At 42.1% G+C, this 27,152-nt stretch overlaps 1 protein-coding gene across 1 annotated transcript in view; it reads left to right on the plus strand.

Moving 5' to 3' along the window:
• The window catches only part of dock4b (dedicator of cytokinesis 4b), a 121,981-nt gene that overhangs the window by 52,645 nt on the left and 42,184 nt on the right, over positions 1-27,152 (plus strand). The window contains exons 9-24 of the mRNA XM_069156988.1: positions 843-924; positions 1,078-1,138; positions 1,258-1,390; positions 3,554-3,642; positions 9,120-9,245; positions 11,970-12,094; positions 12,704-12,866; positions 15,481-15,587; positions 17,107-17,260; positions 18,712-18,809; positions 18,966-19,049; positions 20,221-20,321; positions 21,485-21,566; positions 22,901-23,071; positions 25,208-25,400; positions 26,582-26,718. Of these exons, the coding sequence (XP_069013089.1) occupies positions 843-924; positions 1,078-1,138; positions 1,258-1,390; positions 3,554-3,642; positions 9,120-9,245; positions 11,970-12,094; positions 12,704-12,866; positions 15,481-15,587; positions 17,107-17,260; positions 18,712-18,809; positions 18,966-19,049; positions 20,221-20,321; positions 21,485-21,566; positions 22,901-23,071; positions 25,208-25,400; positions 26,582-26,718 (1,906 nt within the window). The remainder of the gene's footprint in view (positions 1-842; positions 925-1,077; positions 1,139-1,257; positions 1,391-3,553; positions 3,643-9,119; positions 9,246-11,969; positions 12,095-12,703; positions 12,867-15,480; positions 15,588-17,106; positions 17,261-18,711; positions 18,810-18,965; positions 19,050-20,220; positions 20,322-21,484; positions 21,567-22,900; positions 23,072-25,207; positions 25,401-26,581; positions 26,719-27,152) is intronic.

Here is a 27,152-nt window from a genome sequence, read left to right on the forward strand (position 1 = left end):
ATACAGACTCGTAAGTCTTGTTGGTAGAGGGATGTAGTAGGTTGTCTATCTGTCTATTGTGTCCTTGCTTTGTGTGTTTCTCAACTTCCAATCACTTTTGCAGAGTTACTTGCTTCGCTGTAGACTTGTTTTCATGCAGTTATGTAGTTATGCTGACTAATAAGAAAAAAAAAACCCACTCATTAGTTAGTTCAGTGCTGTAATGTACCAAAAAAAACTGCAGCAGCAACCAAGTAATTACATGTATGACTTACTATTTCTGTACATTTTATGTTATAAATCAAGTACATTTTCTCTTCTTTTCACAAGACTTGTGCCAACTTACTTGGCAGTTGGAAAATTGGGGTTTGTTTTGGTTGCAACCCATCACTATTTTCGATGACAGTCCTCTATCTGGGCTAAAAAAGCACCAGAGAGAATCCACAATATGCAACAAGGCACTTTTATTCAGCCATGGAGGAGCCGCATGTGAATGTACTTGTTGTCAGATGTCTTACAGACATTCTGTGTCGGGGATTTGGCTCAGTAATTCAAGCTTTGTATATCTCCCCTCTCTCCGTCTATCCTTCTGTCTCTGCTCCCTCTCTGCTTGTCTTTTTTTTTTTTCCGCCTCATATCCTTTCTCAAGGTTTCAGACAGCTTTAGTGCGATGTTTGAACTTTGAAGTGATTTCTCCAGTGCCCACCGTTCAGCGCTTGACATTTCTGACATTGTTTCTAATCTTTATTCTGTTCCTGTTAGCATTGGCTTGGTTGCAGTTGTTTACTATGACACTCAGCCATCACTCCTGACCTGATTCATCTCTCTGTGTCTTCCCTCTCTCTGTTTCTCCTCTTGTACAGTGAAAGGTTCTTTGTCAGGCTGAATAAGAGCGGGCTACCCAAGTCGCCAGAGAAGACAGAAAGACAATGCACGCTATTTGTGGTGAGTAGTGAACATGACTTTGTGTTTTAAAAAGATTGACAGGGAGAAATTTAAAGCTGGGTAAAGCTGACTTAACTCGTGTTCTTTTATGCTGAAAACTAAAAGCTGTGTCAGATCTGATGCTAAAGCTTCTTCCCCTGTGTTGTTTGTCAGGATTTGGGAAGCAGTGATCTTCGAAAAGATGTCTACATCGTTGTACACATCATAAGAATAGGTGGGAGTCGCGTCGTTGCTTTTTTTTATTCCCTTGAGCACGACATGCTTTTTTCTTTTCTTTTTTTTTTAAATCTCGTGCTGTGATAACTCTTTGTGTGTGTGTCTGTGTGTGTGCAGGGAGGATGGGAGCAGGAGAGAAGAAGAACCTGTGTAGTGTTCAGTACAGGCGGCCGTTTGGCTGTGCTGTTGTCAGCATTGCTGATCTGCTCACTGCTGACTCCAAGGATGACCACCTGCTCAAGGTTTACGCGTAAGTCACTGTAAAAAGCTATTTATTTCTCTACGGAGTCCTTTCCTCTAAATCTGACCTTTTCAACCAGCGGCCTGCGTGCCGGCTAAGGCTGAACCATAGGCATATAATGATGTAGGCAAGCAGGAGTGTGCATCTTCAACCATAAACAATCTATGCGGGTAACCTTGGCGGCAGGATGGCAACAGGACAGAGAGGATCAGGGAAACCCCGGGTTTGTGTTCGCATGTGCTGTGATGGACTGCAACATGATTACACCCGCTCTGCACCTGCCATTTGCTCAGTCAAGCATCCCACAGCATATTGGGGTGGTGGACTATAGAGATACTAACTTCAAAATGCCTCTCTCGAAGCTGCAGAGATATAAAATGGGTTGTAAAAATCACAAATTCCAGAGTGAATGCACTAACAAGTATTTATTTACTCACGAGCTGCATCAATTTATAACCTGGTGTGTTTACTGTGCATGGCCATCTATTGACATGATACTGTTAGAATTATTTGTAGACTACTATTCTGTGTGACCCACGAGCCCCCACACATTTTTCTGTTTGGCTTGCTTGCTACTGAAGTGGAATAGCACAGATCTAAATATTAAGTCAAGCCACTCTTAAACCTATAGTGTGGTTTTCACATATGAATGAACCTATGTTACATTCAAGCACTTTCCACATGACTTCACACAATGCTGATTAAGCCTATTGCCGCCAGATGATTATCTGTATTTCACAGTTTTAAAAATCTGCTGTCTGGTAAGACATTCCCGCACTGGCCTTTATCACTTGAATGGGGCATAAAATAATGAAAATAGCTCTTGTAGTTTTTCCAAATGTTATTGGAAAGAATGGATTTAGATTCTGAGAAAAAGAGAAACAAGTTATGTTGCAAGGGTTGTGATGATCAAAACAATTTATCCAACGTTTTACAGCTGCGACACTTGCAACGGAGTAGTGGAGCCGATGACATAAGCATGCCTCGACCGTGTTTTTGTAAAACGGTTTTAAAGGATAGTTCAGTTTTATGGAAAATATGATTATTCACTCTCTTGCCAAGAGTGTAAAAGTGATAAATTGTGGTTTTGCAGAGGTTGGTTTTATGCTAAACTAAGCCAATGCTCATATCAAACTATTCCTTCAGGGGTCATTGGTTGTTAAAATGACCTACAAGTTAACTTACAATGAAAGGCTAGAATTACTTTTTTATGAACCTACAAAGCAACCTCTTGGTAGTCTGACTAGATAATACAGCAGTATTAGTATGAACATTTCCAAAAAAAACCCAGCTTTTCTGTTGTGTTCTGTCTTCAGAGGCTTGATGCTTTGTTCATTGCCAGTGGCAGAGCAAGTATTCTGTGGTCCAACACAGGCCACATGATGCCCTGAGGGACAAAAAAGGCTACCGGTGACACAGTAGTTTGACCTAAATTAAAGCTGGATCAGACCTACTGGCCAAATAGACTTAGAAACCACAGCCAGCTCCTTTATACCTGAAGCAGCACAACAAATGTTTTAGTTGGATTAGCATTAAAGTTCTGAGCTGAATTTCTTTCAGAAGTAGGTCCGGACAAGACGTCACGGTAAATAAGGCTTAGTGTTTACCTGAGATGTCCTAGTTATATGTAATAATGACACAATAAATCTTGCTTTTAGTTCAGGTCAATCCAACAAAATGTTATCATACATGTTACAAATATGACATATATTACAAATATGACATACAGTACGTAGCAAGAAACCAGATGGTCACATTGCAAGGTGCAGTACAAAAGAATGACAACTAGTGATGTTTTTCTAGAGAATAACACATTATAGGTCCATTTTACTTAAAACTTTGGGATTTTAGAGTGCAAGTCCAGTAATGATGTCATCAGATTTATCTGAGCTTGGGTTTGAAAACAACAACAGGAAGCGTACAAAGTGGGGACATGGAGTTTAAACGAGTTGAGCATTTGGCAGGCAGGGAGGCTCTAATGCAAAAGTGCTTTTTGCTACGTGATGGACATTTGTAGGATTAACCAGTTTTGGTCTTAATATCTCAGACTGCGCAACTTCTTACCAATCTGTCCTTGTGAGTACTTATTCAAAAAGAAATGTTAAATCGCTAGAGTGACCCTTTACATCCGTAGCTGATTGCAGAGTTAATCTCGTTCGCCCTTCTGTCCAGGTGTAACACTGAGAGTGAGTGGTACCAAATCTATGAGAACATCATCAAAAAGGCCAACTCCAGGTACAACCTGTCTGGGTCCAACACAGGTAAGAACCACATTTGTTTTATTCATCCTGCTTCCACACACACACACACACACACACACACACACACACACACACACACACACACACACACACACACACCATTCTTGGTTAGAGACGTTAGACAACAAGAGTATTCAGTAAAACATGATGCCTTCCTTCATTAAGATTCACTTTTTGTTTTGTTTTATATTTTTAATATCGAGGAAGAATTTTCCTCTAATTCAACAGTCTTGCGAAATCTTGATTCCTATCTTTCGCAACACCGTTGTCATGCTCGGATGACTAACTTAGCAGCTCTTTTGCCTCATGAGTGTCTTACCATGCGATAGTCAGTTTCCGGTCAGTCTGAGTTGCATTTACTGTGCCACTGAAGTTCCTCTTTAGGGGAGGGGATGAGTCCTCGCATGCTTGCGTCTGCAGGAAGCCTGCCGTTACATATGCATTCGGACGGTTCATATAAATAGCTGCATCTGCATCATCCTGAACAACAGCATCAGCAGTTTCCCATAGCAACAGGTCGGCGGAGAATCAGAACATTCACTCCTTCAGACGTCAAAGAGAAAAAAATCATTTGACGTGAAGAGGTTTGTTGTGCAATGAGTGGACTATAGAATGATATTGCTGCAGCTGGTAAAGTACTGCCGATAGTCCTTTGAATAAAAAAATGATAGAATAAGTTTATCTTATTACAACTTCAAAACACAGTGAAGGAGGCATCAAATTGTAAAGCGAGAGGACATAATCACGAATTAAACAGTGTTTTGCTTGTTTGCACCTATTTGCATCAAGGGGCAAAACAACTGTAAACAATCAGGAACAGTTCTTCAGAAGTCTTCCAGCTGATTTACATAAACGTATCTGTGAAATGTTCCTGCGACCTTGCTGCAGGTCGGTAACGAATGCTAGCCGAGTCTTTTTACACCTGCTTCTTCAGTATATTCTTGGAGAAACAGCGTGGCCTGCTGTATAAAAAAAAAAAAACCTTGACAATTGTTGGAGGGAGAAGTGAGAAAAGAGATTACAAGAATGTCAAGAAAATCTGAGAGACTGATCTGCTGAGTCAGCACCTGCCAGCCACCTGCCCTCGGAGGACTGATAATTACTTGACGAGAAGTCATACGACTCCGTTAAATTATCATGAGCGATCTTGCGAAAGCGTGAAGGGATGGAGTGATTAAACTGAATGACACAAAGCCATTCAACACGGTGTGTGCTATCTGAGCAGCGTCTTTTTTTTTTTTTTTAGAACACAACAAAACTGCAGCAACGAGCTCAAATCTTAAGTGGCGGCGTTCCTGTTGAATGGGTGGAGATAGAAAGTGCTCTGCATAAGCAGGACAAAAAAAGTCTGATTTAATTATTGATATAACATTAAAAAAAAAACACTTATTTTTGGCAACTATTTACTGCTGTTTTCTTAGCTCCTTTAGAAATCCTCCAAAATCTTGATCAGGTTCTTCACCTTTGTTTGCTACTTGCTTCTGCTTTTGCTGACTGGCCGTATTACCATAGATAGCACACAGCTGCATGCATATCGTCTGATTTAATAACAGATCATTCATACTGATAATGTTCTGTGTTGTTGCCATTCACCTTCCAAAACTTTTGGCAGATGGCACCGCAGATAGAACACTGACATTTTCATCTTTTAAGGGTTTATAATCAGAAGCAGTCATTCACACTCGCTGGTTAAAAATTGTCAGGAGACCGCATGTTGCTTTAGTCCTCACTGTTTTCTCAAATGAAATGTAAGTGTTTGCTTCAGGCTTTCATTTGACAGCACTCATGCAATGCACACACACACACACACACACACACACACACACACACACACACACACACACACACGCACACGCACACAGACACACACATAATAAACACATGGAAGTGAATTATTTTAAAGAGTTCACTCCCATCGTTGGCAGCAGTGCACAGTTCATCACAAACAATTTGGATGCTAGCTTTTTAGGAGCTGTCAGCTAATGACATTGATCCAGCTGAACGCCTGGGTTTGCCTCAGTGCTTTCTCTTTCAAAGTGCATTAGAGCAGAGCGGCGGGTCTTTTGTCACACTATGCGGGCAGCGTGCATAATTCAGGCAAGTTTGTTCCAAAATTACATTTACACCACTTAACCAGGCCTGACGTTGATCTTAGGGAATGAAAGGGAAATGCTGTAATTACAAAGCAGAGGTAATCATTTCAATGTTTAAGATAATGAGCTCTGGATATTAGGTTTCACTTATGTATTATGAGCACGATTCATCTGGCCGGACCAAAATGAATGAATTACACTTTTATTAGCTTTGACAGTTTTACTTTGCATGGATTGTGCTTGTATTATCTCTTTTGAGCTTCTTCTATCTCTTTAATTAAACGTCTCCCTCTATCGCTCTCATACACACACCTGCACTCGTGATAATAGCTGTAACGGTAGCAGAAACATCTGCTCATATTGCTCCCACCTTTACAGTGTATTTAGTATGTTTTCACGTGCAGCAACAAGTTTAAAGACGACCAAAATATTCCAGGAAGCATTTGCCAATCTACATTCCTCTGATTTCCGTTCTTGAATCTCCAAATCTTTTACTTCTTCCCTGCCCGTTCTACATTCGAAACAGCCACACGCAATATCACTCGCAGCGCAATTTTACCGGTTGCACCCTCATCTGAAAAAAGCCAATTTCTCCCGCGAGGCAATTATCCTGCTGCAGAGCAATATTACAGAATAGATAACACTCGAGCTGCGTGCTAAGCCGCGACAACAAATGCGAAACCCGGAGGCGATGTTTCATCTTTTACCAAGCAGGTCAGCGTCCCCTTTCCCAGTAGGTCCCTGTGAAAACATCCAGCGCAGGAGTTATGGAACTCCATGCATAATTGAAGGCCGGCAATTTATTAACACTTAGTGTCAGGAGGGCAATTAAAACGAGTGAGCAGTGGAGTGAGATAACGTAACGTGCATTCATGTGTATATGTGTACATGTTTATGTTAATGCATCATATGCGCGTGCTGTGCGATCGTTGCCTGACTGTGTGTGTATGCTGGTGTTTGTCTTCAGTTGTCTCAGTGTGTGGTTCTCCTTATAAACAGACCTGGCTGTGGGCCAAAAGTCTCTTCTTAGCAGCCAATTAGCAGGAGAGAGATGAATGCTCTGCTCTAAAATGATAAAGACCGCCCGCCTGTTGTTATTTTTCCATTATAAAGAGAAAGAGAGAGTTTTTTTGTTGTTGTTGTTTTCAGGTAGACTGATAACTATCAATTTTTTTTTTTTCTTTACCTGCTTGTGGTCAGGGTCAGATATGCTTTTTGGGTAATCAAAAGCGTGGAGAGGGTTTTGATGAGAGGAGATGGAGGAGATTTTGTTTACATGCACCCAGTAATCCTGAAAGGGATTTCATAAGACTCTGGCTGTGGCTGAGTCAGGTTAGGTAGATAATTCAGCTCCCACCTCCACATGCAAGCGTAGGCAGTGACAGAAGAGGCTGCGACAACGCCGCTGTTTTGTTTTGGAGTTTTTATTATACTTTTTTAGAGTTTGTGAAGAGGCAGGCCAGGTGGGCTGGGGGCAGCAAAGGTTGAGAGTGTTTTTTTTTTTTGTCAGACTCAGCTCCATCTACCAGGCAGAATAGTAATGAAGCTGGTTTGCCTAATTGTGGCCCCGTAATAGCTTTTAGAGCCTGGCTGTGTGTGCATGTGTGTATAAATGCCAAAGGCTGAATCCACATGAAGGGGCAAGTAAATTAGGCTCCGGTAGAAAAAATATAATCTCCCCTGAACTGAACGGTACTCTCTTTTTATTTTCCACCGAGCCTTTGTGCCACAATGAACACAACGTGGATGGACTTTCTTTCTTCATTTTGGAATTATTCAGACCAGAGGAGTGTTCTTTAGTGTCTCTTTTAACCCTCATACCTTCTGTGTGTGTGTGTGTGTGTGTGTGTGTGTGTGTGTGTGTGTGTGTGTGTGTGTGTGTGTGTGTGTGTGTGTGTGTGTGTGCGTGTTTGTGGGTGTGCTTGCAAACACAGCTACAAAATGAAGTTAAGACTGACTTTTTCACATTAGTTTTACCATGTAACATTAAACGTTTTGTGCAACCGTTTTGTAAAATGTAAAAGCATCTTATGTTATATTTCTATACAAGTAAAAACTAAAGCGTAAACCAGATCGAGTAACTACATCTTGTGCAGCTACTATATTCTGGCTTTGAATGGCTCCCCGTCAGCCGTAACAGTACTAACTACGTTGCTACGGTCATTTGTAAACTCTACAACTCACCATCGCACTTACCGGAAGAGCTAAAGCAAGAGAGGGACACATCTGGCAGGAAAGTTAGCTATCGAGGAACCTGTGGCTCGCTTCAGCATTCGCTAAAACTATATTTACACGTTATTTTTTGCGAAGCTGCTATCTGTAATTAAATAAAATATACCATACGTGATGAACCGGGTTCACTAAACACACAACAAAATGTTTGTTTACCGCAGTTTGATACTGCATGGGCTCAATGAGCCCTTCTGAAAACTACCCGAAAGCCACAGAAGCTAAATTAAATGGCGCTCATGTCAGAAGGTTTGCTTGACTTTCGTTATCACAGGCTCTCGCCGAACGTTCGGGCATTTACAAGCCCGCGATCTAGTATGCAGTTTACCGGCAAGACTGTAAACTTTTAACCCTTTCCCCCCCCCCAACTTCATTGCTTCTTACTCTTGCTCTGTGCCTTTGCGCGGCGGTGTCGTCGAGCATAAAGCTGTCAGGTTTGCAAACTGGTCACGTCTCTTTGTTGACTCTCAGTGACTGCAACCTCTCACAGCTAATGAACCATTTCACCACCGTCTCTCCCAAATTAAAAAAAAAAAAAGAAAATCCACAACAATAGTAATTATCATCATCATCTTGTCTCCTGCGCGTTCCCTTTGCTGTTCGGCTGTTTACCTATCTGCCTCTCCTCAGCGCTGACGTGGACAGGCTCACTGACAATGCAGAGATACAGTTTGAGCTCTAAATACAAGACAAGGTGCATTCATTTACCTCTGCCGACATTTGGAGTTCTTGTGTAAGGATATTGAATCGAGACGACAGCCTTCATGTAGGATTTCCTCTTCATAAAAAAAAAAGAGCTGGCGATGACTCACAGGCTGTGTGCATTTTTGTGTTTATATATGTGGGGGTGTCTGCTTGCTTTCCATACACACGAGTGTTCCTGTTGGCAGGTATAACTGCAGTTGTCTGGTTTGCAACTCAGTGCGGCTGAAGTAAAACTGGAAATGGGCCTCTGTGAATACTTTTCTCTGAGATCACGAATACAAGATTGTTTATAGTGCTGGGATTAGGTTTATGATATATTTTGAGCTTTTTTTTTTTTTTTATTGGGTGGCTTTGGAAAAGAATAAGGGAGGGAAGATCAAGGCCGTGGTGTGGCTGTGTATAGGAATATGATATTGCAGCTTTTGAATGTTGTCATTATCTCATTTTCAGGCCTGGCAGTGGCTCTCCAGCTCCTCCACGGGGACATTGAGCAGCTGAGACGGGAGTACATGGTCCTATTCACCCGGGGTGTGTCCATCACCAGGAAACTGGGCTTCTCTGATGTCATCATGCCAGGTAGGACACCACAAGCACCACACTCGATCACTTTCCTCGAGGGTGTACAACAACTTCCTCAGCCTTCATGATTTCATCTCTGGATGTCAACTGTCTGTCATATTTCTCGACAACTTCTCTTTACAGCTGAACGTGGATGTTATTCCTTCACACCTCTGCCCTTCGTATAAGAAATTAGCTTCTACAAAACTTCATGTATTCATCTTATTTTCCATGGGGCACATGTATACAAGCTACATGGGCTTCACACATTACACATTTTATACAGGGGGTTTTCAAGCCAGTTACATACAATCACAATCACACCTATAGCCAGTTCATTGTATCTATATATGGGAGAAAACAAGACAGGAAGGCCAGTTCCTGACAGAGAAGCTTCACACAGAAAGGCCGCAGCTGGCTGATTCAAACGAGGACTCTCCTATTGTGACCGCTGTGCTGACATTTCCTTATTTATTTCCCATAAACTGCTGCTGATAAAAACATTGGATTTTTTTAGATACCAGATTGGGTTTTCTAATCGGGATTGGCAGGCAGCAGGTGTGAAAAGACATCAATTAAAAGGTCATATCAGTCAGGAAGTATAACAAAACATACATGTCACTATTTATGATATATCACATTTTAGCTGACACCTTTTGAGACTATAAACTTAACAGTGTCTTTTCTACTCTTACTTTGTATTTTATATGTTGGCCTGCCTCAAAAATATCTACTGCCGTTGTCCTGGTAACACCTGATGTCCCTACCTATTGCATGCGCAGAGTGATATTTGCATTCCACCTCAGGGTGCCCTCAGAAAGATGAAATATTCAGGTTCGTTCAGGTAGATGGGCATCACTTAGATTGCGGCTTGTCTAAATGACACAACCCCCTGCACAGACCCTCAGGCTTAGCTGGATGGGGGTCTTGTTGCCTTGGTAACAAATGCGCAACCACGAGCATGTAAGATGAAACACGGGACTGGAAATGTACGTTTTGATGTTTACATATGTGGGAAGAAAAGTAGTGAGGACATTAGCCTCCTGACTCTTTCTTTGATGAGAGCTGGACATCAGTGGACTTCTATATCCATGTAAAAGCTGATCTCTTAAATAAGTGTGGTATGCTGTCTGGTCACAGAGATAAAGCACATCGGACTGCGGGCCCCCCAGCGCCTCACTAACTCAGATTTATGTTCACCATCTCTTTCTTTGTCTTTGTCTGGATACAAACCCTTAGCGCTGAGTGCTCTCACCCTCTCTGCTTGTGTAAGTCTGCCTTTGGGCAAAGGAAACAGTCTCTCCTTCTTTTTTTCATATTCTGGATTCGTATCTGACTGTATCTCTCTCCTCATTTTCTTTTGCACACACAAGCACAATCTTTTTTCTTTTCTATGTCCAGCTGCTCTGCCCCTCCCTCTCCACTTATCCTTTTCCCATTGTACAGGGCAGTGTGTGCCCTGTGTGTGTGTGTGTGTGTGTGTGTGTGTGTGTGTGTGTGTGTGTGTGTGTGTGTGAAGCAAGTGTACAATAAAAGTGTATATAGAGTGCCCCATGTTGCCATGGTAACTGTTGTTAAGAGAAAATCAATGTTGACCCTGGTGATAGAGATATGATGAACACACACACACACACACACACACACACACACACACACACACACACACACACACACACACACACACACACACACAGACAGGCCACACAGGCTACCAATTTTACAATGTGTCAGACAGCAGCTTGGCTGCAGTGGGGACAAGCCTTTCCTCTTTCTTACCCAGCATGCATTGCACCATTTTTTTACTTCCCTTACAGAAGGAAATAAATGTATGCCTGGCACAGTCATTGTACCTTCAGCTGCAACAATAACAAAAAGATGGAGACTATTACTTCCTGGGATTATATGCCTCGAGTGTTTTTGCAGGCCACACAGACCACCTTCACAAGACCGAAGTAAAGGCTGGATTTTTTTTTACCGGAGAGTTTGTTTTACAAGTCAGATTTTAAACGTTAAGTATCCTGGACATCATGCTTGAATTTACTGAGTAGTTACTAGAACTTCATCTGCAGGAATTGAGCATTTTATTGTGAAAGAGCAGGGAAATGACATGCAGTAAAGGTCCAGGGACTCTGCCGCTAAGGGCATTTTAGCCCATGTGGTTTTCACCCTAATAACCATTTGAAGTGAAATCTTTTATAGTTTTTGTTATCATTTTATGGTATCTATCTGACATCCTCTGAGTTCTAAAAGTAAAACAAAGAAAAAAGAAATATCATTGGCTGTTCAACTGTTCAAAAAAAAAATTACATGTTTGCAACCAGTAACGAGGGGTCGCAAGTTGATGCTTGCTTGTTTTTTTTTAGAGGTCACGAGTGAAAGTTCACATTCAGCGTTCTCTTCCCTCTTGGGCCTGTTTTAACCTCATCACTCCTGTCAACCCCACTAGCAGTTTAATGTGCAAATGTTATAAATGTTTATTAAAAACGGCATCCTGAGAAATCTGCTTACAGTGGATTTTTGAATCTTGTCCATTGTGGTGCTCAAATGCCCGAACTCAGGCGTAAGTTTCACGTCAGCAGAAAAAAATATCATGAAACAGCACTGATTTAAATGCTGTCCACCACTGTCATGAAGAATTACACCCAAAAAAAAAAATCTGCTGAGAGGTCATCAATAATACTTGCTCATATGCATAATCAATGTGTTGCTGCCTGTTGTTTTTTTCCCTTCCTGTTCCTGCAGGAGAGATGAGGAACGACCTTTACATCACACTGGACAAAGGAGAGTTTGAGAAGGGAGGGAAGAGCGTAGCGCGGAACGTCGAGATCACCGTCTACGTGCTGGATATTGATGGACAGGTCCTCAAGGTAAAAACCTTTATTTTATTTTTTTTTTGTTCTTATTCAGCAAACATTTAATGAGAACCATAACTGTTTGTCGTCACTGGAAAAATACATCGTTTTAAAGACTTAACAGTGCCTTTAAGGGTAGGAAATGACTTATTTAGGAACTTATTTAACCCTGCTTTTTCTTAATAGTGGGTGTCTTATTTTGGACCCAAACTCTTCATTTAAACATGGCTGACCCAGATGAGAGCTGAGTGTCTCTCCAGTGTGTTGCCCATTTCTGGTGCAGCACTGTGACAGTCTGGCCTCTGTGGTTTCTTGCACTGCCTCGGCCTCGGACAGAAAAGTCAAATATAACCCTGCTGCCACTGCTGCTGCCACCGCAAGGCACGCAACCCTCCAACACACACAAACACACGTGTGAACCCTGTCCTCCTCACTTTATTGCCGTTTGGTGGGTGTGGAGGGTTTACACTGCATTCATATCTTCCGCTGGTGGACATATTCATTCGCTACATCGTTCCAATTTGCCCTTTAACTCACCCCTGAGCCTCTTTTACTCTCTTCCCTTGTTCTTTTTCTGGTGCCGCCACCTCTGCCTCTCTTCACTCTCCTCCTCCTGTCCCTCAGACTCACGTGGCTGCCGGCTCGGGCGAACCAGGTGCAGACGAGTACCACTCCCTGGTGCTCTACCACAACAACAGTCCTCGCTGGGCGGAGCAGATCAAGCTGCCCATCCCTGTCGACATGTTTCGGGGATCGCACGTCCGCTTCGAGTTTCGACATTGCTCCAGTAAGTGACACTTCGAGTTTGTGGATGACCTTTATTTATCTGGGAAAAGATTGCGTTTTACCAAGCTGTCGTGCGTTTTTCACACATTACCTGCGCGGCCTGTGAAGGCCGGAGGTGCTTCACGGTTGTTTATGAAGATAAAGAGCTGTCATCCTGCTCTGACTTCAGGCTGCAGTGTAGCTCCAAGCACATCCCTGATAAACCTCAGAATTACACTCAATTACATCAAACAATTACCTGCTCGCTCGCTCTCTCTGAAAGTATTCACCCTCCTACCTTCTTTAACTTGCCAGCCCTCCAGCTGCACGCCCCCCCCACACACACACAGACAACGTCCAAGTGTATAAATCTAAACTTGTTCCTCCATAATGAGAGCAGTTTGTCCAGGTTCTCATTTCCTAATGAGACAAAACTTTAATTACGACCAAAATATTGCTCTCACTCTCTTTCTGGGCTACAGGGAAAAAGGCCAAGTCTCGTCTCTCATAACAAGCCCATATTATTATGCCGAGCTGGGAGGCTCTGTGGCTGTGCACAGTAGATATAGTAGCCTTATTACTGCTGGCAGTGCTAGTCTTGCCACCCAAGGGCTGCCTATTAAGATCCCAATTTAGGCCTGTGGTGACACCAAACCTGGGGAGGCCCTATTACACGTACTATTAGGGCATCTCAAACTCGAGGACGACCTGCCTGTAAAAATTTGATTAGCCCATACTCTCATTTTCAATTAAGGCCAAATAGAAAGGGGGTCTTTTTTTCTTCCAAATATGCTTTTATCTTGTTTTTGCACTCGTTTGGCAGCAGCTGTAATTGTTCATTTGTTTGTGGGGAGACAAGTGTTGTTTCTAAATGGTGTTCAAAGGGGACTGTAAGGACCTGTGAGCGTCAGCAGCACAATGCTTTATTATAGCTGATAGATCTTGAAACAATTGATACAATTTGCAGGAAAAGATGCACCTTATGATCAGTAATATATTTGACGCTGTCTGAAGAACTGGCCCTGATTTTTTTTCTCTTTGTACACAGCATGAAAATAAAAAGGCTTTCCTTTAATTATAGATTTTAAAGCTTGAAGTCCGAACAAGTCTCCAAACTATTACATTGTGCTGTATAACAATAGTGTTTGTTTGGTAGAGCGGTTTCGAAATATAACTTACATCAATCTCTACCTGGTCGGCCAAGCTCAGCTAAGCCTGCGTTTCACACAGCACCACTTAATCTTTCCTAATCTCCTGGTGCCTGAAGCTGAGAAGACTTAGAGATTTGGGAAACCTGTCTGAGGAGATCCACACACAACAAAAAGTGTCCAGTTTTGTAAGCAATAACTTCGATAGTATAAAAAAAAAAAAAAACGAATCACAGGAAGGCAAGAAAAGAAATGGTAGTGGTTGCTGTGCCAATCTCTTAGTTTAATACAGTAAAACTTTCCTCTCCAGGGAGAGCAAACACACACAAACACACGCACAAAAGTCTGGTAGACGCTGGTGTTGCAATGAAAGGAAATAGAAACGTTTCTCACGCTATGCTTTTCACTCCCTGCTGTGCACGCGTTAGCCCTTTACTTCTAAAGCAGCAGATAAATCAGATTACATGTGTTCATAATGCAGATTACGCCCAGAGCTCTCAGAAAGCTTTGTACAAATACAGCAGCGCACATTAATCAGGCCCTCGAAGAGCATCTTCAAATCCTGTTATTGCTCTTTTTTGCTTTTTGTCAGTGGTTGAGGCTGTGTAGAAGAATACCAGTGTACTCACTTTGCCCTGATATGATAGTGTTGTGGTTTAACGTGCAGCAGATTTAAGACTTGTAAATCCACCTATGATGCTGAGTGTGACAGGAAGCAGCGGCGGTGGATGGTGTCATGTAGAGTTTCTAAAATGGATGATGTGTGTCATTTGAGGTTTTAACAAACAATTCACAAAGCTGATGTTTTGAATATTGTCAACCACTGTTGACACAAGTTAGCAGTACTCATCGTCAAAGAAGACACCCTTGTTATTATTTTCTTTTTTAAACTGAATTAAACAAGGCAATGCTGCCCCGGGGTTACATTTTTCAATGGCATGCCGGCATGACACCAGAGTCTGTGTCTAGTCTTGTGCAATGTTGCCTTGGATGTCCATGTAAAAAGGAGAGTTGGGGCAGAGATTCGGATCTGGTCCTACCTCCAACGACAATGCTGCCACTCATTCTATGTTTTTATCTTTTATACAGAACGGAAAGGTGGAATAATGCTTCAAAACATTTCGGCCTTGAACCTGTGAAAAAGGGGGCTACAGACTCGCTCATGTGTATTTATTTTGAGTTCCTTTATTGGTGCTGGTCGAGCACAAGATACAAACGGGGCTGGTATCCACTCACCTGCATTGTAAGTGGTGAAAAACTCCTCAAAGTTCCCTTAAATTCCAACTAGAAAAGCTCAATAATGCTTTTCAGCTTGGTTCTGATTGAAGACATTAAAACACGGACACCTGAAAAGACATTCATTTACAGTGCACATTGTGAGACGGGGAACAGTTTTTCTTGATATAAAGCTGTTTGTGTTTGTTTTGTTGCAGCCTGTACTCGTCTATTTTGGACTCAGTATTATGTCCGTGTGTTGTTGTTTGACAGCTAAAGACAAGGGAGAGAAGAAACTGTTTGGCTACTCCTTTGTTCCTCTGATGCAGGAGGATGGCAGGACTCTGCCAGATGGCACCCATGAGCTCATTATCCATAAGGTAAGACCTGCGTCCCCTCCCTACCAAGACTGCGAGTGAGCGACATGGAATCGAGCTGACTGTGTCGTTGGCAGGATATTTGTTTTTGGCACTTAAGACGTTGTACTACAGATATATTCCAAGTACAGATTAAGTCTGAGGAAAACGGACTTTTCAAAATACGACACAAGTTCATTCTGTTCATCTGTAATTTGCAGCTGAGAGTCCTCTTACCTGATCCCACTAGCTGTTTTGCATCGCATAGGTGTTGCCGAGGGTACTTCACATGGTACACTCTGTATATGATTGTGTGAGTCATCGCCTCTAAACGGCAAAACGCGGTCATCATCTTATCGCACTGTTCGGCACCATCGGCCAACAAACAAGCGCTCATCACTCCATTACAGGCTGAGTAATGTCCACTTATGTAACACTGTCAAGCTGTGTGGTTGAATTTAACTATGAGTGAGTGTTCATGTGTGTGTTGTTTGCTTGTGTAAGAGACAGTTGGTACCTCCGGCTGAGTCTGCATCTCTTTATTTAGACCTTTTTATGTCACACACTCATCTTTTCACACATTTCGGGTTTGACACGTGAAAAGACTAAAGCAAATAAAATGACCGGGCTTAAAAGCTACTGCGACGCTGTCCTGGGTGTAATTCAGAATAATTGCAGACTACAGGCTTTCCTTCAGCTGCAGGCGAAGGGTGTGTACATAATGTCCTCCACTGTGGAGGAGAGAGGAGAAACATGGCGTACAATCATACATTTTTATTGGCAGTGAGGTAGGACAGCGACCAGAAATCTGATTATTTATTTTGCGGGACTCTCCAGCAGCCTATAAAAACAAAAACAAAAAAAACCCTCCTATTTTCATCTTTTCCTTGCAAGATTGAATCCTAACAAACCCCAAACCTGCCAGTTTCCGAGGACAGCGTTCTTCGCCTCGTGTGTTCCCACTGTTGAGGGGGTAAAGACCCATTCTCATGCCAGATGGAAGTTGCTGAAAAGCTCAATGAAACTGGCAATGGCCTAGTTTCTCCCTAAGACCCAAAATAGACACAGAAGAATCAGTCCAAACTGTGTGGAAGCTTCAGAGCTCAAACGGCCTCAGCTGTGCATTAAGGCTGCACTTAAAATCCCAAACATAGCAAAAGCTCATCATCGGTTTCTGCGATTTTATCACCCCAGCAGTTCAGATATTTGTCTAAGGAGATGAAACAGGGTTTTAAACTTGAGTGTTGGTTCGTGTCGCTAGCGTGACTGATGGGGGAATTAACACAAAATCCATGATATAGTACAGAAAAGTAGAAATCACCCACTACACATTTAGTGTTCACATATCCCTGCATCTCCTCTTGTTTTCTGTTTCTATTCAGTCACACTGGATGCAAAGAAGTTTTTTTTTGTGACAAATTGGCATTTAACCTGTGAATGCAGCATTACTTCAGCATTTTGACGGTGTTGCAGTTCTTTACCAAAAAAAAAAAAAAACGCCCACAGTGCCAGTTTACAAAATGTGTCTTTTTTTCCCCTCCAGTGTGAGGAGAACACCAGCCTGGCCGACTGCTCACGCTATCTGAAACTGCCGTTCTCCAAGGCCAACCTCCCGTCCAACAATCAGACGCTGAAAGGCACCAAGGAGTCTTTCTGGATCACCAGCTTCCTCTGCTCCACCAAGCTCACACAAAACGGTAAACTCCACGCAGGCGTTGACATTTTTTGGCCGCCTGCCCGGCGAGCTGTCTTGTGGCTACCACACTTGTGCACGTTTTTTTTTTAATTAGATTTAGCTCGTACAGAGCGCCGCTATCTGGTCCTGTGTGCCTTTACAGTTCAGCAAGTAGCATGTAGAAGAATATATTACCAAAGACTGTGATGAACACTTTAATAAAGGCTCGTAAAAAGTGGTAAAATGACGTTCTGTGAAAGTGAGAAGGTGATATTTCCATCCAAGTGTGTGAGCAAGCCTGTGAATGTGCAGGGAGGCAGGAACATCTTCCAGTCTGCAGAGCTCACTAATGAATTGATACATCCTTCCAGAAGAGCAACGGGGGAATTGGAGCCTTATTTCAGCTAGCGTGCCTCATTCATGGTGAAAAAAAAGTCATATTTCAACGATGAACATTTGAATCATTTGAAAGTTGAATAACAACGTTTATTGACGTGAGACAAATTGATAAAAATAAGTTTTGGCGGTGAGGCGGCATCAAAGAGGCGACGATTTAAGAGCAGCGTAGGTGAGATAGGTCAGGATCCCTGGATGGCTGATGGGACTTTGGTTGAACCTCCTTGGAAGACCGGAATAATGAGGTGGCGATGGGAAGGAGCAGAAAGATCATTGGCCAAAGAACGGTGACGTCGGGATTGAGAAAGAATTATTTTGACAGCATGTGAAAGAGGAAGTAATAGAGAATAAAGCCAAGATGTGACATAACAAGTTGTCTTCTTGAAACTGATATAAAAACCTCATTAGAAATATGATGAGCTGCACTCCTCTCCACTGAGTCACCGGTGCATTACAAACTTGCACAACTCTTGCCACTGTTTAGTGAAGCTGCAGCATTTCCTGAATTTGAAAGGATGTGAATCCTTTTTTACTTTCGTCAAGTTGCTGGTTTTATACATGAAAATAAAAGCTACAGGCTGTTAATTTCCTGAATACATTTGACGTTGTCTTTGAATTGATTATAGAAATATTGCAGCGCTTTTTGAATATACTTGACACATATTTTGAGACAAACGAGTTGCGTACGCAAACAAACACGCGCGCACACACACACACATAAAGTTGCAAAAACGACACGCTTCAGGTTGAACAGAATCTGAAGAGACAGCGAAAAGACTTTCTTCTTGAGGCTGATGTTTTATTCATGCATACGTCTGGGGAATGTGGCTCGGGAAAATGACTTTTTATCTTCTTTACCCCGCTGCACTTGAAAATGTCATCATTTGTTTAGATTCGGTGGAGTTTTTAGGTTATAATTGAAGGGTGTGATGATGCTTCGTGATCTGAGGTGCATGTCGCGCTCACAATCCTGTTCTTCTGAACAAACAAACGAGAGATACGTCCTGATCTCTTCTGCTCGTCTCCTCTGTTTTCCCTCTTTTCACGCTGACTGCATCTCTTTTTGTCTTCCTCCAGGGGACATGCTGGACCTGTTGAAGTGGCGAGCCCATCCTGAAAGGATCAACGACAGCCTCTCTAAGCTGAAGGAGATCGATGGCTCGGAGATTGTCAAAGTAGGCCCACAATCTCATTCTCAGCGCTGACTCTCTGCTGCTTTTCTGACATTCTCAGTATTGAGTGTTTCTGATTTGATTTCAGTCCACGTTTATTTTTAATTCAGGTTGAAAGCATACCAAACTTTTCTTTTTGTTCTGCTCTTTTTCCTCCAGTTTCTACAGGACACCCTGGACACTCTCTTTGGCATTTTGGACGAAAGCTCTCAGAGATACGGGCTGAAGGTGTTTGATTCACTTGTAAGTAAACTGTCCTAACGGTCCGGTCATTTCCATGGATATCTTTTTTTTATATTTTCTGTTTCTCTTCAGATGTCAATGCAACATCAGGTAGAGTTCGAGTCAATCAGCGAGAGCAGAAACACAAACCGATGGAGAAAAGATGTAGCGACGTAACGCTTCAGAGCTCGCTGAGCCAATCTCACCTCCGGTCACGCTGCGCTGAGCTGATAGTGTGAGGCCAGAGATCGATCTCTGCCTCTCTCGCTCTGCATCAGTCTCACGCTGACACATGAACACACTTTCTCCTCTCTCCGCGGCATTATCAGTGATGAACAGCTCCCGGGAGCCGGTGCTGTAGTCAAGTTTGCTTCTTTGTGGTTTTGAGATCTATCCAACAAGTTGGACGAGTGGACATGCTGATTTGGACAAATTCAGTTCATCGTACAACAATGTGCACGCAAGGGAAACATAAAGTAACATGATAACCGTGGTCAAAATAGTCTTTTCTTGGTGGTTTTGTCAACTTTTGATATGTGTATATGTAGATATCTCTTTCCTCTATTGGTCACATGTCTGAAATAAAATTAAAAAAAAAAAGATTAATTTGTGTAAATTAAGTTAATTCATCCCCCCCAATACACCCTTTTTCATGGCAGACAATTTGATTTTTGACACAGTAGGGAAAGCACGGGGGGAGTTAAGGAAGGCACATTTCCATTACCTGTCCCAGTAAGCCATTACAGTGAAGCAGCATGCAACAGAGAAGGACCCCTCCCTATGTCAGATCATTAACAGACCTGTTATTTCCCTGCTGAGTCAATTCCAAATGTCTGCCGTGAAAAGGTCTGTTGTGTACGTTTTAAGACTCAGGTTCATGCATTGTAGAGAAAATATTATTAAAACTTTACTTATAATGTCAGTGGAGAACCAAAAGTGGACAAAACTATACCAGGTATGTTTTATGGAATGCTGTAGATGTGAAAAATATGCTGTTTTGAGTTTTACAGCTTCACTCAGTGTAAAAATCATGCAGCTTCAATAATGAGCTGAAACAATCTGATACAGAATATATATGATTGTGTCATAACAAGATTTTTTTTAAACCATAAAACTCCTTAAGGAGAAACCTGTACAGTAAACAGGAACAGGAATGTTTTTTTTACCGTACATTTTTTCTGTTTATTTCTAGGTGCATATCATCAACCTCCTCCAGGATAGTAAATTCCAGCACTTCAAACCAGTCATGGACACCTACATCGAGAGCCACTTCGCTGGAGCTTTGTCTTACAGGTATTCTCGCCTTCATTTCGAACACGTGTGACTGTTCAAGGCGAGAGCAGCAGCCCTCACCCGCATATTGTATTCTTATAACATGTCACATGAGCAGGCAGAAGGACAGGCCGACCTACGTGTGGTGAGAGGCAGCTCTGCTCTCTGCTTTGAATTCGCCACAAAGAGTGAATGAAATGCTTCTGGTGCCCCCTGGCTGATGGAGAGGGAACTATGAAACTGCCTTCGACGTCTCATGATTCTCCTCCTATACATCACACACACAAACACACACACACGCACACACGCACACGCACACACACACACACACGCACACACACACACACACACACACACACACACACACACACACACACACACACACACACACACACACACACACACACATATTCACAACATGCTGTTATCACCGGCTGTCTTCTTCACACTTTCTACCTGCTAAGATACGACTGCCATCTTCTTCAGTCATTTTTCAGTCTTTGCCAGCACGCGCACGCAAACACACACATACACACACAAACACATGCAAACACACACATACACACGCAAACACACACATACACACGCAAACACACGCAAACACACACACGCACGCACGGCTGCCACATCCATCTGGTTTAAACTGTTTGTGATATTGTTTAAATAGAAATGTCACATCCTAATTAATTAACACACAAACCAGGGACACTTATGATTATAATTTTTTTCATTTTTTATATCAAGCTTAAGTTATTAATAGGGAACTCACATGTCACGTAGTCCCAATTAGAAAGAGAATATATTCTAATTTAGTAATCACTTCTTTTTTTTTTTTTATCTGTCTCTGCTGTGCTGTTCAATGAAGATGATTTCTCTTGAAGTAATTATCCAGAAAAAAAACTGGAAACAAAATAAAAGTGAAACTTTTTTTTAAATTTTTTTTTATTGCATTTCTTGGTCGTCATTGTTGGTCGCCCCAAACTCATGACTCCCAACTGCAGCATTGAGAACAGCTGTATTAAAGAAATAAGTGAATGTTTTTTTCCGAAATTGATTTAAACTTGGTGTGATGGAGCGTTGCTCTTTAAAACACGGCGTTGCCTCATCTATTTTTGCCAAATCCACCGAGAGAAGCGATGCGGCGAGAGCTAAGTGGTGATACTGAGTGTGTGTGTCTTCTCTAGGGACCTGATCAAAGTGCTGAAGTGGTACGTGGACCGCATTGTTGATGCAGAGCATCAGGATCACATCCAGCAAGTGCTGAAGGTGAGGCGCACACAAAGACAGCCGCGGTGATGTTTTCAAGCCCTCCGTTCCCACATGCAGCCGTCTTTATAGGAACTCAATCACCCTCCATATACACACACACACACGCATGAATTATGTGTCTATACAGATGCATCCAGAGAGTCAAACAAACAAACATAGTGGCTCCCTCTCGCTGCCACTCCTGCTAATTGCCACTAATATATCTCCCCATCAGCGGTGAACACAAAGTGCCACCATTTGTTATTCCCCCTCCTCTCTCTATTACACTGCATGCAATTTTAATCAGCAGAAACGCAGGGCCTCTGGTGTTGGGAATCCACATCACATTATTGTCATGACTCATGCGGATTCACTGTCAGCGGAGTACATTGTGGCTTCTGTGCCGTGGCATCCCATTTATCATTCACAGAAGACATCCTGCAGCAGAAGTCAATGCTGTGCTGCAAATAATAAACAAGTGATACTATCCCAGACGTGTTTGCAGGGTTTCAGTGTAAAAGGGATCTGCAGGGATGTCTGGAACTGTGTGAGAAACATGTGAAGGTGATTGTCTTTAGACAACTTCATGTGTCATACTTTTCTAAGAACAAAACAAAGCAGCAACAGATGAGCTCAAGAGTATTTAAATTATTATTAATTTGTTAGGTAAAGTGGTTATTTTATCAATTCAATTAATAGACTGTGTCAGCAAGGGCTGCAACTAATTATGTAATTTGTTTTGTTAATTACTTTTTTAATTAGTTTATTTATGAAGAACCATTCAGACACAAGTTCAAAATGCTTTACAGAGGCGTAGAAGTATATGAGAAATAAGATGTCAAGAAGACATTTAGATTGCATTTTAAAAGAAGAAATAATATAGTTCATGATTTGATATTATTCTATAACATGCAATACAATCAGCCATTAGATCAGAGAGCTCCAGGTGGTGTTTTCATATTCCTTGTTTTATAACCACTCACCACTTGTTCCACACTCAAAGATATTCTGTTTACAAAGAGACAAAACCGAGCAGCAAGTTCTCATATTTGAGAAACTAAAACAAGTAGATTCTTTGCACTTTTGCTGATTAGCAAAACCCTTGGCAGAATTTTCTGTCCTCTCATCAGGAGTGTACAGTACTTTCTATGTTTAGATAAATAGGTTAGGTCAGGTAGTTACTTTATTAATCCCCAAGGGGAATTTTTTTTAATTCAATTACTTTGAAATGAATACATGAGGGCGATATGTTTTACTGTTCCTTAAATATTATATCTGGAAGGGAAGTCAGACTTGCTTTGAGTTTTCATTACCTCACAAATGATAACTGATTGCTCTCTTCTGTCCTCCAGGCCAGCGAGTACATCTTCAAGTACATTATCCAGTCTCGCCGGCTCTTCTCGTTGGCCACGGGAGGCCAGAACGAGGATGAGTTCAGAGTCTGCATCCATGAGTTGTTCATGTCCATCCGCTTCTTCCTCTCGCAGGAAAACAAAGGCACCACTGCCGTCTCTCAGACACAGGTTTGTGTATGTGTGTAAAAAAAAAATCTCTGACACGCATGAACACATCTTAAAATCCTCTGTGCCCGACAGTACGTGCTCATATCTGTGTGTCTGCACGTATGTGAATGTGTGAGTCCGTGTCCTGTTGGCACTGGTGCACCACATCATGTTTTCCTTCCTGGAGGACTTCTGCTAATGTAGTTGTGATAGGTGAGAAATTGGCTGTAATTGAATTTCATGCTGCCGGAGGGTCTGGAGTCGGAGTAGGAATTTCTGTGTCAGCTTCCCCTTTTCCGGTGGGAGGTCTGCACAGCAGGGTGGCCGCCTTCACAGATTTCAAACGAGACCAAAACAAACAAGCTAAAGACACCAAAGATAATCCCAATTACACACCAGAAACAGATGCTTGGGTTGTTGTTTATTTGCACACACTTGTGGGGAAATACCTGTTTTTGCCTCCGTGTGTGCATTTATTTTTGTGTTGCGCGGTCCGTTTGATCTATTGTCTTCTCTATGCATGATAATCCATTTAATTTACCGTGGCAACTCTGAGCATGATTTCTTTTCACAGCTCATTTGAACAATTGCAACAATCTAGATACTCAAGGGACTCACAGAAAACCGCAGCACTACTACTACGACTACATTTCAGCAGCCACTTTGTGTCAAATTGTGATAAATTCTTCTCACTTTGAGGCTGCAAGAATTTGACCATTAGTGTTACCATTAGCTATTCCAGCTGTGTCCTGTGCACACAGTCTGAAGAGCTCTGCTTCATCCCTCCACTGACTTCTGATCTGGATTAATCTGTATCCTCAAAACAACAATAGCTGTGGGAGGATGCAGGTCAAGATAATGCTAATCCCAGTTAATCTGTCACACGTGGCACACACACTGGCGAACACAATACACACTGTACACACAAGAACATAAACAGCAAATGTGAATATGCGCATAAATCAGGAAGAGCTGCTGCTGCACAGATAGAAGTTGACTTGAGGAACAAGTGATTCTTAACAATTAAAGCAGGATTTCAGAGTTTCCCGGCGTTACTTTTTATGTTCCAACTATGTAGTGGAAAGAGCAGATAGAGATATAAAATCTGTCATGTGAATGTCAGTTTGGTGCATGTGTTCTCTTAAAATCTATTTCAGATTCCTGACTAAGGGAACTCGAAATAGATTTTTTTTTTTAAATCACATAAATAGAACATCTATTACATCCAGATTATTTACTAAAAATAGTAAATAATCTGCACTCATCTAGTGCTTTATAGATAGATATACTTAATTGAACCCGCGAGGGGAAACTGTTGTGTTACAGCAGCATAGGTTTCAAAAGATTAAGAATAAAAAAGCAATAAAATTCATTCAGAGCTGCCATGCGAAGTCCTCGCTTGCCATCAAAGCAACTTGGGCAGGAAGAACCGGGGATCCAACCACGAACCTTATGATTAGTGGGCAACCCGCTCTACGATCTGAGCAACAGCCACCGCCAAAATGAAATACTTCTTATATACAGTATATTAATGAACCAGTGAACACAGTCCGATTGACACCCTTTTAAACTTTAGTAATCTTCAACTTTCAACTGAGCACTGAGAATCTGAGGGAATTTGACAGGAAGAAAGAGCATCTGACAGCAAGCTGCAAACAAGTGATGGGCAGAAAAATCCCAACAGTCCTCTGGCTTAATCCACGTAATCCCTGCCTGCCAGAGTTCCAACCCAATCCAGTCCAGGCCAGAGATTCAGGGCACAATAGTAAATATTTACTTTTGTCTTTCAAAAAGAAAAGCAGCTCTCCATGAACACAGATAAATGAATATGAATATAGAGTATAGAGTATTATGGTGGCTCATTCCCTCTAAAGCTCTTGAAGTACTGTTTGTTTGTCCTTGGCAAACGTTTCCCTATGATTGTTCCTCATAAGATTGAAGTTACATTATGTCATGCTGATTTACTAAAAGCACTGTGAACACAGTTTACAATATAAAACAGTTATGCATATTCATATCCTAAACTCGTTCCGCAGCTTGAATGATTTTAGCTGCTGGGTATCAACAAAGTGGTTCCAGTCTTTGAGGGAGAGATGATTTTGACACCTGTTTGATTTAGGCTCCGTTTGATTGAACGTCCCCCTCCTTTCTGCCCAGGCGGTTTTCCTGCGAACGTTCCCGGCAGTTTACGGGGAGCTGCTGAAGATCTTCACAGTGAGAGAGGTGGCCGGTTTCGTCAGGGAGACGCTGGGCAGCCTGCCCACCACTGTCCAAGCCGACTGCCCCCTGGAGGCCGTCAAGCTGCAGTGCATCACCAAGACTGTGGAAAGCCAGCTTTACATCAACCCAGGTGACTAACGCGTTCACGCCACCAGATTGTTATGTCCCCGTGTCAGAGGTGGCAGACACACATCATGTAGTTAAACCCATCTTTCCCGGGGTCCCAAGCGGCCACGGGAACAAATCGGTGAAATTTTCCCAACTTTTTGTATTTATTTACAAGATACTTAAATAAACTGAAGGAAACATAAAATTGACTTCAAGGTGAGCCAAGGCCAAAACAACAAACAAACAATTTCTGTCTATATGAAAATACTTACAATAACCTAAACCAAAATGAAGGAAAATGAACTGATTTGAGCCACCCTCCGAATGTACAGCTGACCAATCGCATTTCTTGGTTGGAACGACTTGCTAAATCACCAACAAGCCAGGAGTCGCTCCCACGAATAACAGCACATTTAAATATACATCCCCTTTCACACCTGACGCACCTCATCCAGACTTTACAAACGCAGTAGAGACACTTGATTCCAAAATATAAATTAAACAGACCGTAGTCGTAACACAGATGCACACTTTATGCACGCTGTGATATGTGTGCATAATTACCACTTGGAAACTCCAATGCAGGAAGATTTGCAGCCAAATAACACACACACACACACACACACACACACACACACACACACACACACACACACACACACACACGCACGCACTGCACACAGATTATGGGCACACAGCAAAAATAAACAGCACAGAGGGAAACAAACAAGTTTGATCAAATCTATTTATCCACAAAATGCAGAAGATGATCAGTAACACTTTGCATGTGTGTCTGACAGTTTGTACAAACAGGCTAATAGTCCACATTATACTGATTGGTTGTGTACTCCTACTGTGCAGTCTTTTGAGAACACACCATAGCTAATTGTTACCCTATGGTGAACCAAACTCCATGTTATTAAATTATTCTTAATAAAGGCTTCACACTGCGGCAAATTACTGTGACAGTGTTTTATTTCCAGTGTTCCCAAAGGCTACACGTAGCAATACAAATACATCCCTCATGCAAATCACATTCATGTTCCACAGGAATTACATTAGGTACAGTTAATAATCTTGAAGAAAGCCTATGTAAGCGTGAAAGTAAGCAGGAACGTGAAGAAAATGAATGAAAACATTTTCTTTGTTGTTTCCTGTTGTATTTTCCCACTCGTTTTACGCCTCCGACTGTTTGTGTTGCAGAATCACGATGCATCCTGCTGCCGGTGGTGCTGCGAGTCCTCCAGGTCCACATGCAGGAGCAGAGAGACCTGGTCATGTGCGCCCGCATCCTCACCAGCATGCTGTCCCTCATCAAGAAGGAGGAAATTGGCACAGCGGTGAGAATAACATCGATAACTGAGAGCCAATCTACAATCGCACCGTAAATAGTTCAGCACTTTCAGAAATACGCTTCGAGCCGGATGAGGAGACTTATATCTTTCTCATATCTGTACAGTAGATATGAAGCTACAGAACAGCTGGTTAGTTGAGCTTATTTCAAAGATTGGAACAGCTGGTCAGGCTCTATTCAAAAGGTAACAAAATCCACCAAAAAGCATATGTAAAGCGAACAAATAAGCATGTCCATGTGGTGTTTTTTTTTTTGTTTTTTTTTTTTTTAATATACTAGTAGACATATCATAAGGGAAATAAGTGCCAATGCCACGGCTGAGTATTTCCACTTTATAACTGCAGTGTATCAATGACAGTCTCAAAAACACAGATTCAGACATCTTTGGTTTCATAACTCACACACCGTAAGAACCACTCA

This window comes from Embiotoca jacksoni, unplaced genomic scaffold (assembly GCF_022577435.1).
Source record: "Embiotoca jacksoni isolate LCO1_2020_lvr unplaced genomic scaffold, fEmbJac1.0.p SCAF_21, whole genome shotgun sequence".
Lineage (NCBI taxonomy): Eukaryota > Metazoa > Chordata > Actinopteri > Embiotocidae > Embiotoca > Embiotoca jacksoni.